General features: G+C 38.0%; 1 protein-coding gene across 1 annotated transcript in view; it reads right to left on the bottom strand.

Moving 5' to 3' along the window:
- PREP (prolyl endopeptidase) overlaps positions 1-17931 on the bottom strand; it is a 103945-nt gene that overhangs the window by 8855 nt on the left and 77159 nt on the right. The window contains exons 11-13 of the mRNA XM_048079192.2: positions 8672-8808; positions 2692-2786; positions 207-338 (exon numbers count right to left, since the gene is read on the bottom strand). Of these exons, the coding sequence (XP_047935149.2) occupies positions 207-338; positions 2692-2786; positions 8672-8808 (364 nt within the window). The remainder of the gene's footprint in view (positions 1-206; positions 339-2691; positions 2787-8671; positions 8809-17931) is intronic.

Genomic DNA, 17931 nt, shown 5'->3' with positions numbered 1-17931 from the left:
GTCAGCATTTGTTAGACTGCAGAATTCCAATGTTCTTTGGGAATGTCAAATGAAGTGGAACTGAAGTGGAATTTAATGCTTGGTATATATTATTGCACTGACATTCTGGCAATCCTTGAAGAAGAGGATCTGATACATTTTAGTCTGCTTACTTTGATAAACCCCAGGAAAGCACCAAACCCAGGAAACATACAAGCAGTTCTTACCAACTAATAGGCCCCCATTTGAGCCTCCATTAATAGTCAACTTCTTTGGAGATGTGTAGCCTTCTTTGATGAGGTATTTGGCAGCACACTGAAAGTCATCAAAGCAATTTTGTTTGTTGGCCAAGATACCACCTAGCACACAAATAAAACAAATCAGTTGATTCCAATTCCATAAAATCCATTTAATACCATCTATTCAGAAAAACATGTGTGCAAAAATACCTGGGAACAGTTCCAGTTTCATGAACATTTTAATAATTGATACAGGTCAGAAAGACAGCAAAAATGAAAGATTCTTTCAACACAGAGTATAAAATGGTTCTGTCGATAACTCTAATGCTTTCAGAAACTCTGAATAATACATACCTATACCGTGGAATGAGTGCCAGGTAACATTCCAAACCAGAAAAATTAAAGCTAAAAGCTTTGTGTTGCAAAATATAAACAAAATGACCACATACAATCCACTTGAGGTTTGATTTAATGGGACTTTAACAGCATTAAACACAATGGCACTTTCTTAAGGGAATAAAACTTCAAATTCGCTCCTATATAAAATAAGGACTTCTAATTTCCTGGGTGTAGAATATGTGGCTGGCAATTTACCTTTTTTTCTATTATGCTTTCAAATCAGATGATATATGGCTGTGGTCAAATAAGGACTTCACTCTAAAATAAGTGGAATGAGCTATCATCTGGAGGTGTCACTGTCTCCACTGTCTATCCAATGATCCCACACACTCAGCTTACCCTGGATGCTTCATTTCTCTGTTGCAAAAAGCCAGGTAAGAAAACTCTAGCTTTTTAGTCATATAGATCTCCTTGTAGGATTGGAGTCAGTAACTTATTTTTTTAAAACAAACATCATTCTCACATTAACAAGACTATAGAAGAGAGACATGTTGGGACAATGAAAAAATTCTTCAAAAGTGTGGCAACAAAGGAGAAATAAATCTTACTACTCTGCTTAAAGTTCTGATCTGGTGTCAGGTCAGAAACCTGTCTATACAGTTAAACAGTCTTCTGTAATTGCTTTTAGAGTTAACAAAGAACAGATGCATATCTAATTTCGCAACTGCAATAAAAGACTTGGGTCAAAACTAAGCAGGAAATAGGTGGACTAAAAAAAGCATTATCATATTAAGATAAATTTTATTAAAACCTATTACAAATCAATCGGCAAATTAAAATTAATGAAGGATACTTCACCTTTAGCAATAATATCCTGCATCTGCAAGCTTATATAGCTTCTATTTATAAAACCATTACATCTTTAACTCAATTGTGAGGAAATGACCCAGACAAAAAGTTACCACAGATGAAATGAAAATAGACAGATGTAATGATCTGGGAATACCATTTTGTTTGATGCAAAGTTATTACGGATTACTCCCAATGCAAACTGTTGCATCATAAATATCACTGCTTTGGTCCATTTGCCTAACTGACATCATCTCCAGCAACTTATCCATCAAATTCTTGGGATATTAGTAAGGCATCATCACTGAATAATGACTGTGTACGTTATGCAGCTGAGTGCGACTTTCTTCAGCTTTTTCCTCTAGTGAAGGGATGCAGAAAATTGTCAACAATCAGACAAGCTGACAAAGGCAATCAAAGGATTTAAACAAGGACTGTACTGCAAAAATATGGAGTAATACATCAAAGGTACTAAGAAAAAGGGAAAGAGATTGACGTAGTTCTGTAGTGAGTGACCTGGCTTCCCTGCAGCATTGAAGGCAGCTTTAAGAATGCCTGTCTACAAGAAGCTGGACCTCCTAAGAGTACAGAGTGTGTGATATGCCACTGCACTTGTGGAGCTGACTGAAGTTTGTATGAAAATCTCATTCTCTAAATAAAAAATGAAACCTGGCCTATTCATAAATTGTGCAAAACCAATCTGTTGACGTCTGTTTTCTAACATACAAAGCTGGAATAGATGCATTTTGAACACCACAGTTCACACCTTCTGTAAGGTTCTGCAAATGGCTAACTCCTTTCTGTGATACCAAGAAAGACTAAGCAGTCAGTTGGTGTTGCCTTGGGGATCTAGAACTGTGGGGTTACGTGCAACTACACATAACATAAAAGGTATGTGAAAGTGAGGCAGATCTCTTGCAACACAGACATTTTTGGAAGATAGTTCAGATAAATAGCTAGATTTCCAGATGCTGTGAGTCTAGGAAGGTCATCTTATTTAAAAAAAAATGTAAGAATTTTCTTGGAATATATTGTTTTTTTACAAAACTATTTTAAAGCAGGTTTCAAAAATTCACTGGAAATATCAGATAACACTGGACAAGCTACGTCATATGAATAAGAAAAAAAATGTACATATATATATATTTGAATAAGAAAAAAAACCACTTTTCTATGGAATAACTACAAGCCAAAAGGTGATATGAGTATGGAAGAGGGAAAGAAAGAACGTTGTCATCTTCACGGCTAAGCCTGCAGTTTTGTTCCTCTGCTTGGACTGATTTACCTTTGTGCCAGGTCTCTCCATATTCACCACCGCCCCTGATGTTTGCCACTGCTAGAACACCTCCTAGGTGTCGCACAAAAATAAGTCTGGACACACTGAAAAAGCAAACAAAGGATTATTTTCAGATTTCCAACCGCTTACATTCCTAACACTTTTATAAAAATACTTTTAGGAAAAGATCTCTCCCAAGATCAATGATGAAATCATGAGCAAAGTCCTGCCCTGACAGCAAACCTCAGTAGCCAGGCTTTCTTCAATGGTTTTCTGTGGAAATGAAACACTCTGCAGTCTCTCAAAAGGAACCTGCACTGCTCCCTTAGTTCTGCACTTTGGAGGAGAGCAGCCAGTGATTCTGCCTAGAAGACAACCCTCCAAGACACGTCACCATTTTTTGATCATCTTTGAAGCCTTCAGTGTGGGGACAAAAGCTGTACAGTACCACTGGATCCCCATGGCTTTCTAACTGCTCCTCTGTGGAGGGCCCTTCGCTTTTTCAGGGTTTAGCCCAAATGAAGAAAGCAAAGAATTAAGACTTATGATCAGCACGTGACCTTTGCTTATGGGCTGGTATTTTCAGCTTCTGCTTAACACTTTTTCTTTGACCTTTATAAAATTGTGTTTGCAAAGAAAAGTTCTGCAGGGTCTGCAGTCAAGTTCTGGTCAATCCCCTTCCCTCATTATTTTCTACTTGCATTGTTAAATGCATAACAAATAGTAAAAACTGAAATTACAAGTTCTGCCTTCCCTGATATCTTTCAAACCTGTCTGAAAGCTAACCTAGCATGAATTTTTAGAAAAATGTTAAATTGCAAAAGTACCGAAGTTATTACTATATTTTTAAAAGGGATTGAAGTAACTCAGATTATATTTAACAATTAAGAAGAAAAATAGATCTCTGATCTGTTGAGGCAGTAGCTTAACATAGCAAAAGCTCCAGATGGCAAACCATGCATATGCCAAAGGGAACAGTAATATATTCAAACTTAATCCCAACAATTTTTTTTCCTAGTAGGTTAAAATTTCTTATCTTCTTGAAATCTTTGCTCTTGCAAGAAACCATTGCCTGCAAAAATTAATCCTATTCAACGACAAGAGCAAGGGTTGGGCCTTCTTATTTTTAAGTCCCCCTACTGCTTATCAGAAATGTCCTGAAAGACAGTAGTCTTACAGTGTCTCACACATGGATGTAGTATCAAAATAAGTACGTTTCATACCTCCCAAAGCAATTACCTATGTACTGGCATTTGTCTTGACAGTATATACCACTGATTAAGAAAACAAAGAGAAAAGCAAAAGGATGACTGGTAAGAGATTTTTGTACTTCCATAACCCAAAGGAAAAATTTTCAGCCTGGGCTGCTTATCTGTGGCCATCAGATGGCTCAGGAGGCATGAATTCTCTCTGCTTCTGTAAAGATCAATTCTTAAGTCCATCACTGTGAATCATATTTTTCTTTAGATCACTAGGACATGCTGATCAGATGTAAGATTTATATTCTTCAAGCAATTGTGCACAGGTCAGAGACCATTATTCTGTCAAACTCCAGGATGCCTGATTTCTACAAGTTGATACATTGCTAATGTGGACACAGAGTAACCTGATAGTAGCCTAACCCATTAGATGATGGCTTCTTAATTTTTGCTATGTTAAAGTCACAAAACCTCCCAGAATATTCTGCACTACTTTTCCTTGTCTCTGTCCCAAACAGAATCAATAGAAATTTTGGTCCAACTTACTTGATCTTCTAATAATCAAAGGTAAAAGAACAGGAATTGAAGGTAAGGTATGAATTTGTTACGCAAATATATTGCCTAAGAATATTTAAGAAACAAAACATGCCAGAACAGAGTCCATCTTTCCCATTTGCTGAAAGAGACTGTGCTTATCTGAGGAATCAGCATATTTAACCAACAAAGAATCTGAGCAACGCAAAACCAAATTCTTGAGTGCATCCTGTCCACAGAGACTCCTCTAACGTAGATGCTAATTTGAAGGTAATTTGCAGAGGGGCCTCAGTGACTTGTGATCTCATAAGATACTTAATTTCAGAAGAGTTCCTAATGCAGTCAGTCACTGTTATTATAGGAAGGTAGTTCCCATTTCCCCGAGCAAATGCTCTTTCTATCACACAGATCCTCAGTGGGATGAATTCCAGGGTCTGGGAACAATCATTATATTGCCAAAGTAAGGCTTAGTACACCTGTGTTCAATCTCAGCAATACTACTGTGATTTAGGCACTTCTGATAATATTACTGCCATACCCCACAACTTACATATCTACTAACGTCACTGCAAAAACCAATTAATACCCACTTGGGTATAGTTAGTGGTAAAGTGAGTCGGGAGTCTTAACTTGACCAACACTTTGAGGTAGATGTGCCTAAAGCTTATAACAAGCTTTCTCAAAGCAGTCTTTAAATTCAAGGAATCAGGTTTTATTAGCATATAATCAGGACTCACTAACTTTTAAGTGAAAATCCGAAGCAATTGGCACAAAAATAAATTTTCAACCAAACCCTGCTATTGCCTCCTGCGTTATTCCAGGTAGGTTTTTGCTTCCAGATTCAATTTCAAGTCAACTTGCTGCTTGAGTCATAGCTAACTGCCCAGTAGCCCTGGATGTCCAGAAAATGCCTCATTACATGGCTCCCTGACCTTCTTAACAGTCTCTGTAGCCTTTTTCTCATCAGCCCTGTTTGTCTTCTCCTGGAAGCAGGGTAAAGAAAAAGTGAAGGAAAGATTGACAAGGTCAGCGGAGGGAGGAGAGGGCAGTACTTTCCCTGGAGAGCTCTCTCCTATCCCTGTTACTCTTTTTTAAGAAGTATAACAAAACAAAAAAAAAAAGAAAAAAGTACTTTTTGCAGTACAGAACAACATGAGGAGCTGTGCTTCAAGGAACAAGAACGCTTTCCCAGAACTAATGGTGTACTGTTGGGTATTACAGCTGATCACTGCAGCTTTCTTCTTTGGAGGAATGCAGGCTGATGGTGGTAGGGAAAAATATCCTGTGTCACTTGACTTTGTTGCTTTCTTGGCTTTTGTGAAGCTGAAGGGAGTGGTAACAGAGGAGTAATCTTGCACTCTGCACTGGTCTATGCTGTGTTGCTTGACCTTTTTGTGGGCTTACGGACTTCCCCTGCACTCTTTTCTTATAGGCTTGCTCAAATCTGGCCCTGTAGCAGTGAAATAAAATTTCAGTCTGCTTCACAATCAGATGTATTTCTGGATACATTAGAAATTGCTTCTACTGCACCTACAGAGGTACATACAGAACAACACAGCGAAACGCGTTGATTCCTGCAGTGTAATTAGCAGAACCTGTGGCATTATTGGTGGGTTTGCAACACCATTTCCACAGCTGCTCTGCGAAGCCACAGATGCTGATTCCATCAATTTTAACTTTCACTTGCCACGCAAGCTGTATAATTAATGATAGTGCTCTAGTGTGCACCATATTAGAAATGCTACCAAATACAGCTCTTCAGTCCAAAGGAACATAAAAGATGCATGCTTGTATTCAAAAATAAAACACTGCTGTAACTGACTTAATGACTTCAGCCTCGTAGTTATTTTTGGATCCTCTAACTTGTTGATTTGTTTCTCTTATTTTCAGGGGGAAAAAAAAGAAGTGTGTGTGTTAAAGAATAAGTGAAAAGCAATATCTGTTTCTGAATAGAGCAAAAATTAGTTTCTCAAGCTCAAGAGCAGGCTCCTGTTAATGGGCACGTTTTGTGAAAAGTTACAAGAGCCTTAAGTTCAAATAAAAATCAGGAATATTTACCCAGAAACACAGTGTTTTATTGTTGGTGGTGTCTGACAAGTAGGCTGATTCTGTGGCAGGCCTCAGCCTTGACTGTACTGTGGCTCTTTTCTAGCACTCGTGCCTGAGTTCATCTACAAAAAAAGACTGGTGCAGGGCTGTGGTGGGAGCAGCACTTCAAGCTGGGAACTACTCCTGAATACTGCAGTATATAGTGACATGGACATAGTCACATGTTACTTGAATCCCCCAAGTAAATGGGAAGCTAGAAAGAAGTCTTACCTTTCTGGCATAGGTTCTCTATTACAATTTCTTTCCCTGATCTTGTCTGCTTACTTTTGGAACATGCTTCCTCATCAAGTATGCAATTCTGAGTTTACTAAAGATAAAGATGCATTCCAAGGCTTTGGCTTTTCTTATTTTTCTTTTAGAAAGAGAAAGGTTGAGAAGGGATGTGTTGCTGGTATGGGGAGAGAATGAGGAGGGAGGTGCAGCACATCTGTGTTTTCTTTACACTGTTACTGGAATAATGGATGTTGATCTGGAGGTGACTGATAGTTCACTGTGTGTTTACTTTTAAGGGACCGTTGCAGGTTCATATTCTTATTTAAACCAACGGTATAACAAGAGTACAGTTTCATGGGGCTCAGGAAGATCTAGGTCACTGCTCCCTCCTCTCCCTTCCTCCTCTCTTCTGTCAGCTACACCTTCCTGCTGCCTGCTCATGTTTGCTGGACTCCTGTGAGTCAACTCTTAACTTGCCAAAATGGCAGAAAACCACCCATTCTTTTTGTTAGCAGTTTTCTGCCATCCTTGTGAGGGAAACGAGCAAAGGTTCCAGCAAGCATCAGGGCTAATGGAAGGGAGACAGAACAACATACTGTGAGATACTTTTTCCTGCTTTTGCCAGCAACCAACTCATGTCTGCTCTGCAGTATGTGAAATTTTAACCCAAATCAATAAATACATTATGTTTACTTTAGAAAAGAAAACATGGTAGGTTTTATCACAGTTTTCAGCATCTACAATAAACTGTAATAAATCAATGCTCGAGTCTAATCTAAAAAGGAATTTAAAACCTATTCTGGTTATATAATTGTGTCTCACAAGAACTACAGGAAATTAAAAATGTAGTTTTACAAGGCATATAAAAAACTTTCAAACAATCACACACTGCAAGATGTGAGGTCCATTCTTAGACAAGGTATTTGCTATAGAGGACCAGAATTTGTAAATGCTATTTAGAAATACAGTCACAGTGACCTGAAAGAGCAAGCAGTACAAAGGATTTATTGAAATGTGCTGACTCTAAAGCAAGACTGGTAGCACACAAATTTAATAGGACAGTTTAATAATACATTACTTTTGCGTTAGTGAGCTGCTCTTCTACTGTCTGAAAAACTGCTCTCCATTCAGTCCTTTGCATTTCTTGTTGCCTCTTACCTAGGAGCACTTGTTATGTATTAAAAGCTCTAAGACAATCAGTGCCACTTTTGCTAAGTCTATTCAAATTACCTTGCTGAGGAAATAAGCATTTTCTTTAAAGAGATGATCTATTCAATAAAGCTTATGGCTTTTGAGGGCTACAAATCCTGTTTTGCAAACAGCATTTTTGGTTTACAATGCATTGCTTTGCATATGCAGAGCCTGCATCATACAAACCTCGAGACAGAATCATCTTTTCTCTTTCCTGATTATAAAGGAACACCGTATGATTTTGCTTCTGACAATTTCATCATAAGTATAATATGAAACCACAACTATTTTCATAATTTACATTAAATACATATTTTCTTTAATATTTAGTCACAAGTAATTGTATAAATTGATAAAAAGGATAAAAAGGAAAATTCCTATGTTATTAGTTCAGCAGAATGCTCAAAAACGTGTTTAATTCATTATGTCCACATGCTTTTCTGTTAGTGACAAAGGAGGAAGAAGTTAAGCTATAACTGAACGAGTAGGGTGCTTGCTGTAAACCTCTGAAAAGCATGGCACTTCTCTAGTCTGACACAAATTTCTTCTGTGACCCTTGAATTCAGAACTAGCAGAGCAGATAAACGCTGCCTGAACACTGATGTACAGTCCTTGTGGCCCCATCCTACTTTTCAAGGACCTGAAATCCTTAACTCTATCAGATCCATAATCCATCCAGCTCTCAGTCCTGACAGTTATTAACATCAGATACTTTGGAAGAAGGCATAAATTATCCCGCTTACCTGTAGCTTGGTGTAATTGATATGTTGAACCCTCCGTATCCATACAAGAAGGCAGGATGAGAACCATCCAATTTAATTCCTTTCTTGTGAATAATAAACATTGGGATCTTAGTACCATCTTTGCTAGGGTAGAAAACCTAAGACAAGACAAGAAGAAATGTGAAACGCTGTTATTGTTGTAACTCTATGTAACTGCTGTAAACGAGAAGTAGAGGTTATCCCTTCCTTGCTGTAAAACTTCCTCAGCAATCTGCACCAATTGCTACAGCCTTTTCCCTCACGTATTATACTCAACCTGGTCATGTTAAGTAATGGCCATCACCAGCTTGGTTGTTTAACAGCTCTGGAAAACATCAAAGTGAGACAATGCAAAGGGTATGGCTGTATCATTTTTATACATCCTATACCCTGACTGAGCTGGCAAGGAGAATGAACAGAGTTAAAGCCAGATTTTTAATCTAAAATTTTAATTTCTAAATTTATTTCATTTTAAACAATTCTAAATTTCTGACACTAGAGAATAGTGTACAGAGAAGAAACAACTCACGGTAGGGTAGTGACTTAGTGAGACCCAACTAAACGTTACACTGCTTTGGATAACAAAGAGCTATGTGACTCCCAGACAAATATGTAAAAACTCCCTGAACACTTGTTCTTGTACTGCTAAAATCACAGAGAATTATTTTATTGCAGTTGATGCAGTGGTCTTTGCTTGTAAAAATACAAATTTATTCACAAGCAGAAGGCGATCCAGCAAACATGGATCAAGCACCAGCCAGTCTTTCCAAGCTGTCTCAACAACCACTTCACCTCATCACGGTGGTAACACAACCAATGGCAGATACTTTTGCAGTATATTTGGTGTATTTTCCCAGCAGTTAGAACCAGGACTGCTAGCACTGCAGAACCCCCAAAACCATACAGTGAGACAACACAGCTATCTGCTGGTTTTCAGGAAACCAACTCCCCAAATACCAAGCATCCACACACAGCATATGCTTTCACATATGCCTTTCTACTACTGTCACAGCACTGTAGTAAGATAAAAGCTCAATTCCATGTACAGAAATATCCACTGCAATTGCTTAGCATAATTCCCATGTCTGGTTGTTTTGATGCATGTATCCGCGTGCATGTTCTAATTTAGGATCCAGCACATCTCATTTTGACAGTCAACAAAATGTGGGTGTGAATGGAGCTTACTGCTCATCCTCAAGTTCTGGTTGACTACTTCTCATTGCTTTCATTTTGGTATCAGTATTTGCAGCTTCTAGTCTAACTAGAACATAGAAGAAGTAACAGAGGATTACATTCGTACTTCACTGCATATTTACAACCTCTGTGCTTTTAAAGGAAACAGACCTATCGTATTTTATAAAGCATACATGATCAACGGGATCTATTTTTATAACTAATGAAACCCAACAGTAATATGATCCTGTGCAACACGTTTATTCTGAGCACTGCCTGTAATGTGAAACACGGAAATCCACATAGCATGGCCAAAAAAAAGCACATTTGATTTTAATTTGATCATGGCTAAGGAAACGTGAGAAATTTCAAATGAAACTATTTCTATGTCTGAAGGCTTCACCAAATCATGTAGGACTATTCTAGGTAAAATTCAGTATTTTAGTTCTCATTAGATGGAAACATTCAGAACAAAACACTGAAGGCATTTTCACACAGATTTCCAGCTACTGCCACAAACATATCTTACCTAAAGTGGTTATCAGAACTCACTACAAGAGAACATATTTTAAGTATTTAGCTAGACGCCACAAACAAACTGAACACTACAACCAAATAAAACAGCTGATGGACAAGAGAACTGTTGAGGCAGAGATGAGGCATTCCGGAGAGACTCCTCTCTGAAATGCTATCCATCAGCTCCAGTTCTTGCCGGCAATTTACACAAAGTGAGCACCTGGCCCTTCTGTGTTTCCAGTAACACTCAATGTTGTTGGCCAGTCATTGCCTGATGATTAAAGGACACCACTAATTTTCTTGTTTCTCTCTGACCAAGAGACTTTTTTTTTTTTCTTTAAACAACTCTGAAAACTGACTTCAGTAGGGCTTTCATCATCATCAGTTAAGGTTAAATAACACACCATTAAATGAAAACTCAACAAAAAAGATGCACGTCAAGGTGACATTTGCAATTTAAGAGTTTTCATTCCTGTCTTCGCTAAAATAATGATTACCTCTCCCGCCAAGATGAACAAATGGGAGGGGGAGAAAATCAATTCAGTGAGACACCGAGATATACGAAGCTATTTAAGCTTCTCCAAATAGACTATTTTCAACAACTGATTCAATCTCACCTTTAAATTAGGTGTTATCTCTGAAGCAAGTCCAATGGTTTATTCATGTAGCCAATAAAGGGACGTGCTTCTATCTCAAAGATTAAGGTAAACTGGAAAGGGCAAGCCCTAAAGAATTTCCCATGATGACATTTCATGCCTAATTTTAGAAGATGACAGCTTTTACAAGAGTAAATGCTCATAAAAGGGTACTAGTGTTTTCTGCTTTATCACAGTTAGGAGTGATCCACTTGTGCTAGCCACATTATATTACTCATTGCTCACATATTTTCAAATAAAGACTCTCATTTCACTACAGCTATTAGCACAGATAGAAAGCAAAGCAATGTCCCTATCTGTCACACGGCAGAGGGGTCTCAGTGCTAGAAAGAATCACTCTCAATTCAGCCACTGGAACCAGAAGCTTTAATTTAGAGTCCTTATTCTTATTAGTACGATCCAGAGAGAAAGCAACGCTGCTTGCACAGCTACATTACTACAGAGTAGTTGAGGATTAAACTACAAACAAAAATCCTTGTCATTCTTCTTTCTTACATAAATACATATATATATATATATATATATATTTCAATAAACAAGCTTTAGCATTTGAAAACAACATATGCACAATTTCCATCTAACAAAGACACTGGAAGTTTAACTCTGCAGAGTAAGGTCTACAAGTAAATGCAGTTAACAGCTGTGTGATACGATTTGTAACTTTACTTACTGGTTAAGTAGGATAAAAAATGTTCTGTACCTTTACTTCTATGAAGGTCTTTGCCCTCCTAACTATTGCTTGTTTTAAAAATTCAGAATTTGTTATGTGATCTTTACTTAGGAAATAGGAAAACCACAACCTAGCATCATAGTCACAGACCTAAATTCAGAAAGATGCTAAGTTTGTCCATTTCTGCCTCTGCATTGACAAGCGTCCTCTCCTTCACACAGTAGTTTAGCTTTTGAAAAGTTAACAGGGTTTGAAAGAGAGAGGTTGAAAACAAAGGTTTTCCTTTTATTTTTCTATTAAGATAATACAGCTAGATATCGAGACTTACATACTGAATTAAAAATAATTTTGGCAGCCATCCACTAGGTGCTTCTCCTGTGAGTAAATATGAAATCAATATCTTTTTATACAAAAGGAAGTGATATGATCATCACAACAAACAAAATGAATCTGTGCAAATACTCACACTGCATCACATGGCTAAAAGTACTTTAAGCTGCTGAAATTAAATACAAACTTCCACTTTTAAAAATAGTCAGCAATTTGCAAATATTTGGTTTCACTTTTTCTCACTTTTAAAAATCTTTTGTCCATTTACAAAATAGAGAGATGGAAGGATGAATGTAATCACAGTTGTTCAAGGAAAAAAGGGCATGTACATCTGAAACCCCTTTACTTTTATAAAACTGAAAATCATCCTAAGCAAAAAACCTGCCCCCTACAGTTGTACAGATTTTAAATTAACCTTAGAAAGGTAAGATTCAAAACAGGTTTTGAAATATTGCTGTGAAACGCAAAATAATTAAAAAAATCTTATCTAAATAGGTCTAATGTGTATATTTTTAAGCTGCAAACAATATCTGAATGTCTAGAAACATTTTAATTTTTCTGGCTCATTAATAGTGAAGAGAATTAAAATCCAATTAAGAAGTGATTAGTTCGGCTTTTCGGAAAGAATTATTCCTTGCATATACATGAATTTTACATATGAAAAGAAACTTTGACTTCTGGGATTTGCAAACACCCTTTAAATCACAGTAGGCTAATCATTCTTAGAAAGACACTAGTGATTCTAAAAACGTCTCTCTCAATCTCTCTTTCAAGATTAGTTGCCACATACCACAGATATAATTCTTTCCATGTCTGCGTGTGCTTGATCCAAACCAGGTAAGATTTGTCACAGCACTGACATTCATTGTGCTAAAATGCCAAAGAATTTTACAAAAACTAAGGCGGCATACAAATCACGAGTGAACAGTCATCATTAAAATCGTGTGTTCAGTAACTTAAATATGGGAATAACAAGACAATGCCTTCAAAACGACTTTTGTTCCCATGTCTTCTACTACAGTTCTACTGAGATAATTTCTTTTCTTTTGAAACAAATACAGCATGTAGCAGTCTTGTGAAATTTAGCTGTTTTGTGCTGCTAGATAGGAATGTCTGCCCTTTCAGAGGGCTGCTGTGACTCCACTTGTGGCCACCACGAAGATGCATGCAGTGCTAGGGAAGCACAGGACTACACAGATGGCGGCATCCGGGTGTTTGAACCTGTATTCAGGTATGCAGCACCCAAGGCTGACCGATGCTGTGTAGCAACACCTCCCACTGACAAACCCTAGCAGCTGCTACTCAGCACTTCAGGGAGGCAAGTCACAAAGACCCTGCCTTCACATCACCAAGTCTGAAAACATCAGCACCAGCAGGCAGGGCGAAAATCCTCTCCTCGCTTGAGATGTCGGGGCAGAAATCTCAGATTCCCACAGAACCAGTCTGCACCCCAGTCTGGACCCACGCTTGAAGTCCAGTGGCCCAATGGGCAGTTCTGGCAGCCAGCCAGTGGCAATCTGTACGAGAAGCTATTGCTAGCCACCATTTTGTGTTCTCACATACACAGGATGAGCTAGAAGCCAGGAGAATTAACAGGGAGCTATTACCACTACACAGCAAATCCACAGCATTTGAGGCTTCCCTTCTTCAGAGGGGAATCCTCATCAATCTTCTTTAAGTCCCTTAAATTAGCTTTGAAGCAATTCTGTGCAGGTTGCAAAACTTGCTTAATACAGAACTGGACAAAGGCCAAAGTAACTCAGTACAGCCAGAATTAATGCAGGTACAACCCAGGAAGAAGAGCACTCGCTAAAGACATTTGCAAAAGCACTATGAAAATAATCAAGAAACCTTTTAGGAGAAATTGTTTCACTGCCCACCTGCTGGGACAAAAAGCAGCCTCATGCTGACAGAGGCGAAGTGCCAGGAGATGGTCTTTTCGAAGAAATGCCTTCTTGCTAAGTTCAGCTGCCTAGCTGCAAATGACTGCAGGGAGGTAGCTCACAGGGTGGCGGTGGGAAAGGCAAGAGAAAAATGCAGTCAAAAGTTCAGAAATCCTGCAGGGCAGGCATGGCAGAAAATGTTTTTAAATCACATTTTTCTTGATTAGTTAAGAGGCAGCATTCCTATTACATAAACCCTTAGTGGTGAATTGGATCCAAGGAATCCCCTCTACTCCACTTCTGCAACCTGACCAACTTGTTGGCTTCTCTTTCAACGTTAATCTTTGCTCCTTTCAAAGTGATCGCAGAGCTCCGTACAACAGAACAATTAGCATCTGCCACTGGAATATAGCTATTCCTTTTCTTTCTCAATTTGCTGTAAAAAAACCTGAGTGTACAGTGGAGAGACATATCAGGTCGATATACTTTACCTTCTGAGTTAAATGTATACTGCAGTCATGTTAAACAGAAAAACATCTCAAAGGCCTACAAAAGTTAGGGTTTCTTTCCTGCATTATCTCTGTACTTAGGTATTCAAGAAATGTATTACTGTGTGAAGTAGTACAGCATGAAGTAAGTAAAAGGATGTCTCAATGGAAGTAACACTAAAATGTGTAAGTAACAAGCTGCTGGCTAGTGCAACTTCTTTCATTAAATCAAGATTTACTTCACTGAGAAATCTGCTCTGACAGGAGACAATTCACTGTAACACCGTGTATGCATTTGAAAGCAAACATCATTTGTCTGTACCATGCTGGAAATTCAGGTTGTAATGATAAATACTTTTATTCTTCAAGTGTAGAGGCAACTTACCCTGGGGTAAGCAAGGGAGAGAACTTACGTTATGTAGGCTATTCCACAATAACTATTCTGATTTATGGTTTTATACCGTGATAGAAACACACATCTAATTGGATGTGCTGAGAAAGAGGTACATTCACTCAAATAGTAACCAGCTAATTCAGCTTTTCCTGATTCTATTTTGTTCAGAACTTGCTTGGTTCTCTCAATACAGCTCTGCTGTTGATCTCTTGCAGGCTTCAAAAAGATAACCCAAGCCTTGTTGTTTCTTCTTCCTAATGCAAGGGCATCTAGAGTATTCAAAGTATTCAAATTTAGCCCATAAACTTGTTTCCAGAAGTTCTCGCACAGAACAAATTCAGTCTTGACACTGGTGATGTCAAGTACCCAGCTTGTGTCGAAGCCCCCCAGAGGACCCTCACTTAAACTGCCAAGAAGCTTGATTTATGACTTCCAACAGCTGGACAGTTTCAGTGATCTGCTCTTTCTTCCTTAGAAAATAATATCCTGTTTAGAGATGTCACTGGCTACCCAAAAACACAGGCACTCTAAATCACTACACACCTACAGAAGCTCTGCATGTGGTTAGTGCAGTACTGAAAAAATAGGTCATACTCTTCATTTCTACTCTTTGGTTCGAAAACAAACAGGGATTACCTACACTGGACAATGCATGTTACAGAATCCTCAAGAACTTACAGAAAAACAGGTCACTTAAAAGTACAGTGAAACATTTCTACATGACATTTCTCAAAGTATAACTAAAAATTTAGTATCTGAGATTTAAGCTTGAATTTAAAGTTCCCCATTCGCACGCCTACATGCTTAAATCAAACAAAAGGGCAGCAGAATGAAAAAACACCAACACTCGAAAACGGTCAAATTAAAGTCCTAGAAAATACCTAGGGAGCCTGTTTAGAAGAAAATAATTCTAAGGGTCAGATCCTGTTGATTTTAACAGTTGTGTCTTGGTGCCTGCCTCTTCACTTGTGGAGATAGGACACTTCAGGCTCATCTATTGTTTTCAGATTTACAATACTCGTTCTATGATGAAGAAAAAAATCACCCAGTGAGTAGCAGGAAGCAGAAAAGAATGATGGGAATGAGTTTGTGATATTGCTGTAACAACCGGGAAAAAATACACTAAATGAGTATAACACAACCCTGCAAAAATTTCACTTTATGATGCAACTTCCAGACACCAACAAATGGAAGGAGAAAGTGTTACGGATATTCCTATTCGTAAAAGATTATCTGATTTCAGGTATTGTACCATTATATATTTTGAATCTTTTCTGTAGGTTATCTATTTTCAGGCACTACCAGTGATCACTGTGCATTAGTACTTTCAAAAGTAATTGATAAACTGTCTGAAAAGCAAGCAGATATCATTCATCTGCACAGTTTGAAAACTAGTTGTTATGAAAAACGATGATGCTTCTAGGAGGCTTCCCTTATCCCATAAATTCTGGAACATGTCTCAAGGACAGAGCAGAAATAATTAATCTACGGAAAGATGATACTCTATTGGTACCTCCGGGCAGTGTTGATAAAATCAAATCAACTGCTAAATGAAGATGCAAACTAGATTACCCTTAATAAAATCGTGCACTGATGAATTCGCACCAGATCATAAGCAGACAAATACCCAAAGAAAAAAAACTCATATAACTAGTGACTGAACTGTTTCTGGGTGGAAAGCAAAGTGCTAGCTTCCTTCCTTTTCTTTGGGAAAAGCATTCTTTCAGAATATGCCAAGATATTGTCATCTAAAGATTTTTAATGTTTCTGATCTTACACTGAGGACGGGTAAGAGAGGAGTCTCCTGAACAATCCCACGCAATAAGAGTGCTCCACATACAGAAGCTGACAACTGCCTCAGATACTTATCAAAGCACTTTAATTTTGTCCCATCTTTTCACTAGCAAAATGACAATTTAACGAAAAAGAAAACCAACCACCAGACCTCTCCAGACTGAAGAAAAAAACACACAGTATTGACAAAGAAGCTTTTTTAGCTCTGCCTTACCTACAAGCACAAATTTCTGTGCTTAGTAAAAAAATGAAGACTATATTGTTGAGAGTCTAGCAACACCAACATAATATTAAGAGGCTTGATTGTGCCATTTTGATCTCTGCCAAAAAAAACACTGACAGAAGATAAACCCTGAAGAGGTTCTCCAAATACCTCTCACTTCTATTTAGTAAGAATTGTTTTTTCAGCACAAACTGAACTACTCATAACTATTGTGTGGCCATCTTACTTAAATTGCATCCTTTACTAAGGTAATCACATTCACAGTAGAAGCAAGAGTCATCACTTCAGTTTACAAATATGTTAGTATTTGCTTCCCTTTTTCCTTTCAATTGCCAAGTCTGCTTTAAGCAGTAGTCACAAAGCTTTATTTACTTTCTAGAGGACTCCCAGGTTATGAACAACTTAGTTACACTATTTGAAGCACGTCTATTTAAGATCTCTCCAACATTTGAAATTGTTATTTACTATTAATATTCACCACTCAACTCTATCCATCCATCTTCTACCATGGTGATGAATGTTAATTAACAACAACAATCACCTTAATCCACCACGCAGCTTCGGGCCTAGGTGAAGAGCACAAGTAGAACTCTATCAGGCTGCTGTAATACATATATAAAGTTTATGGGCACTTTTCATTACTTTTAGATATCGCTAATTATAATTTTTGCCACCTCAATGTAGTTAATACGTAGTTAGCATATTAATCTTCCAGACACAATTTATTGCTCTGCCTTGCTTTCAAGCTGTGGTTGGTAAGGGCCCTGCTATGGCGTACGTTTGTATAGCTCTTCAGGATGCTGCTAAACATGGTCCATGACTAAACCTCCAAAGTGCTACAATAAAACAAGTTGATAAAGAAGCAATAACGTCCTGGTTTGTTCTCTGTAGGCTGCTCTACTATGTTAAATGTCTTTTCATCAGTTGTATCATGTCAAGCTTAATATATGATTGCATAAACTAGCTACTAACTTTTGTGTATTTAGAGGCCTGCAGCCCTGAAACACAAACCTCCTAGCTCTGCCAGAGCCATTTCTGTTCTGAAAACACCCCAGTTCCTCGGTAGCCTGCAGGGACATCATTCAGAAAGAGATTCATGCACTGTGAGGTATCTG

Source organism: Anser cygnoides, chromosome 3 (genome assembly GCF_040182565.1).
Source record: "Anser cygnoides isolate HZ-2024a breed goose chromosome 3, Taihu_goose_T2T_genome, whole genome shotgun sequence".
Lineage (NCBI taxonomy): Eukaryota > Metazoa > Chordata > Aves > Anseriformes > Anatidae > Anser > Anser cygnoides.
Note: the sequence above shows the minus strand (reverse complement) of the source record. Positions and strands in the feature narration are given on the sequence as shown.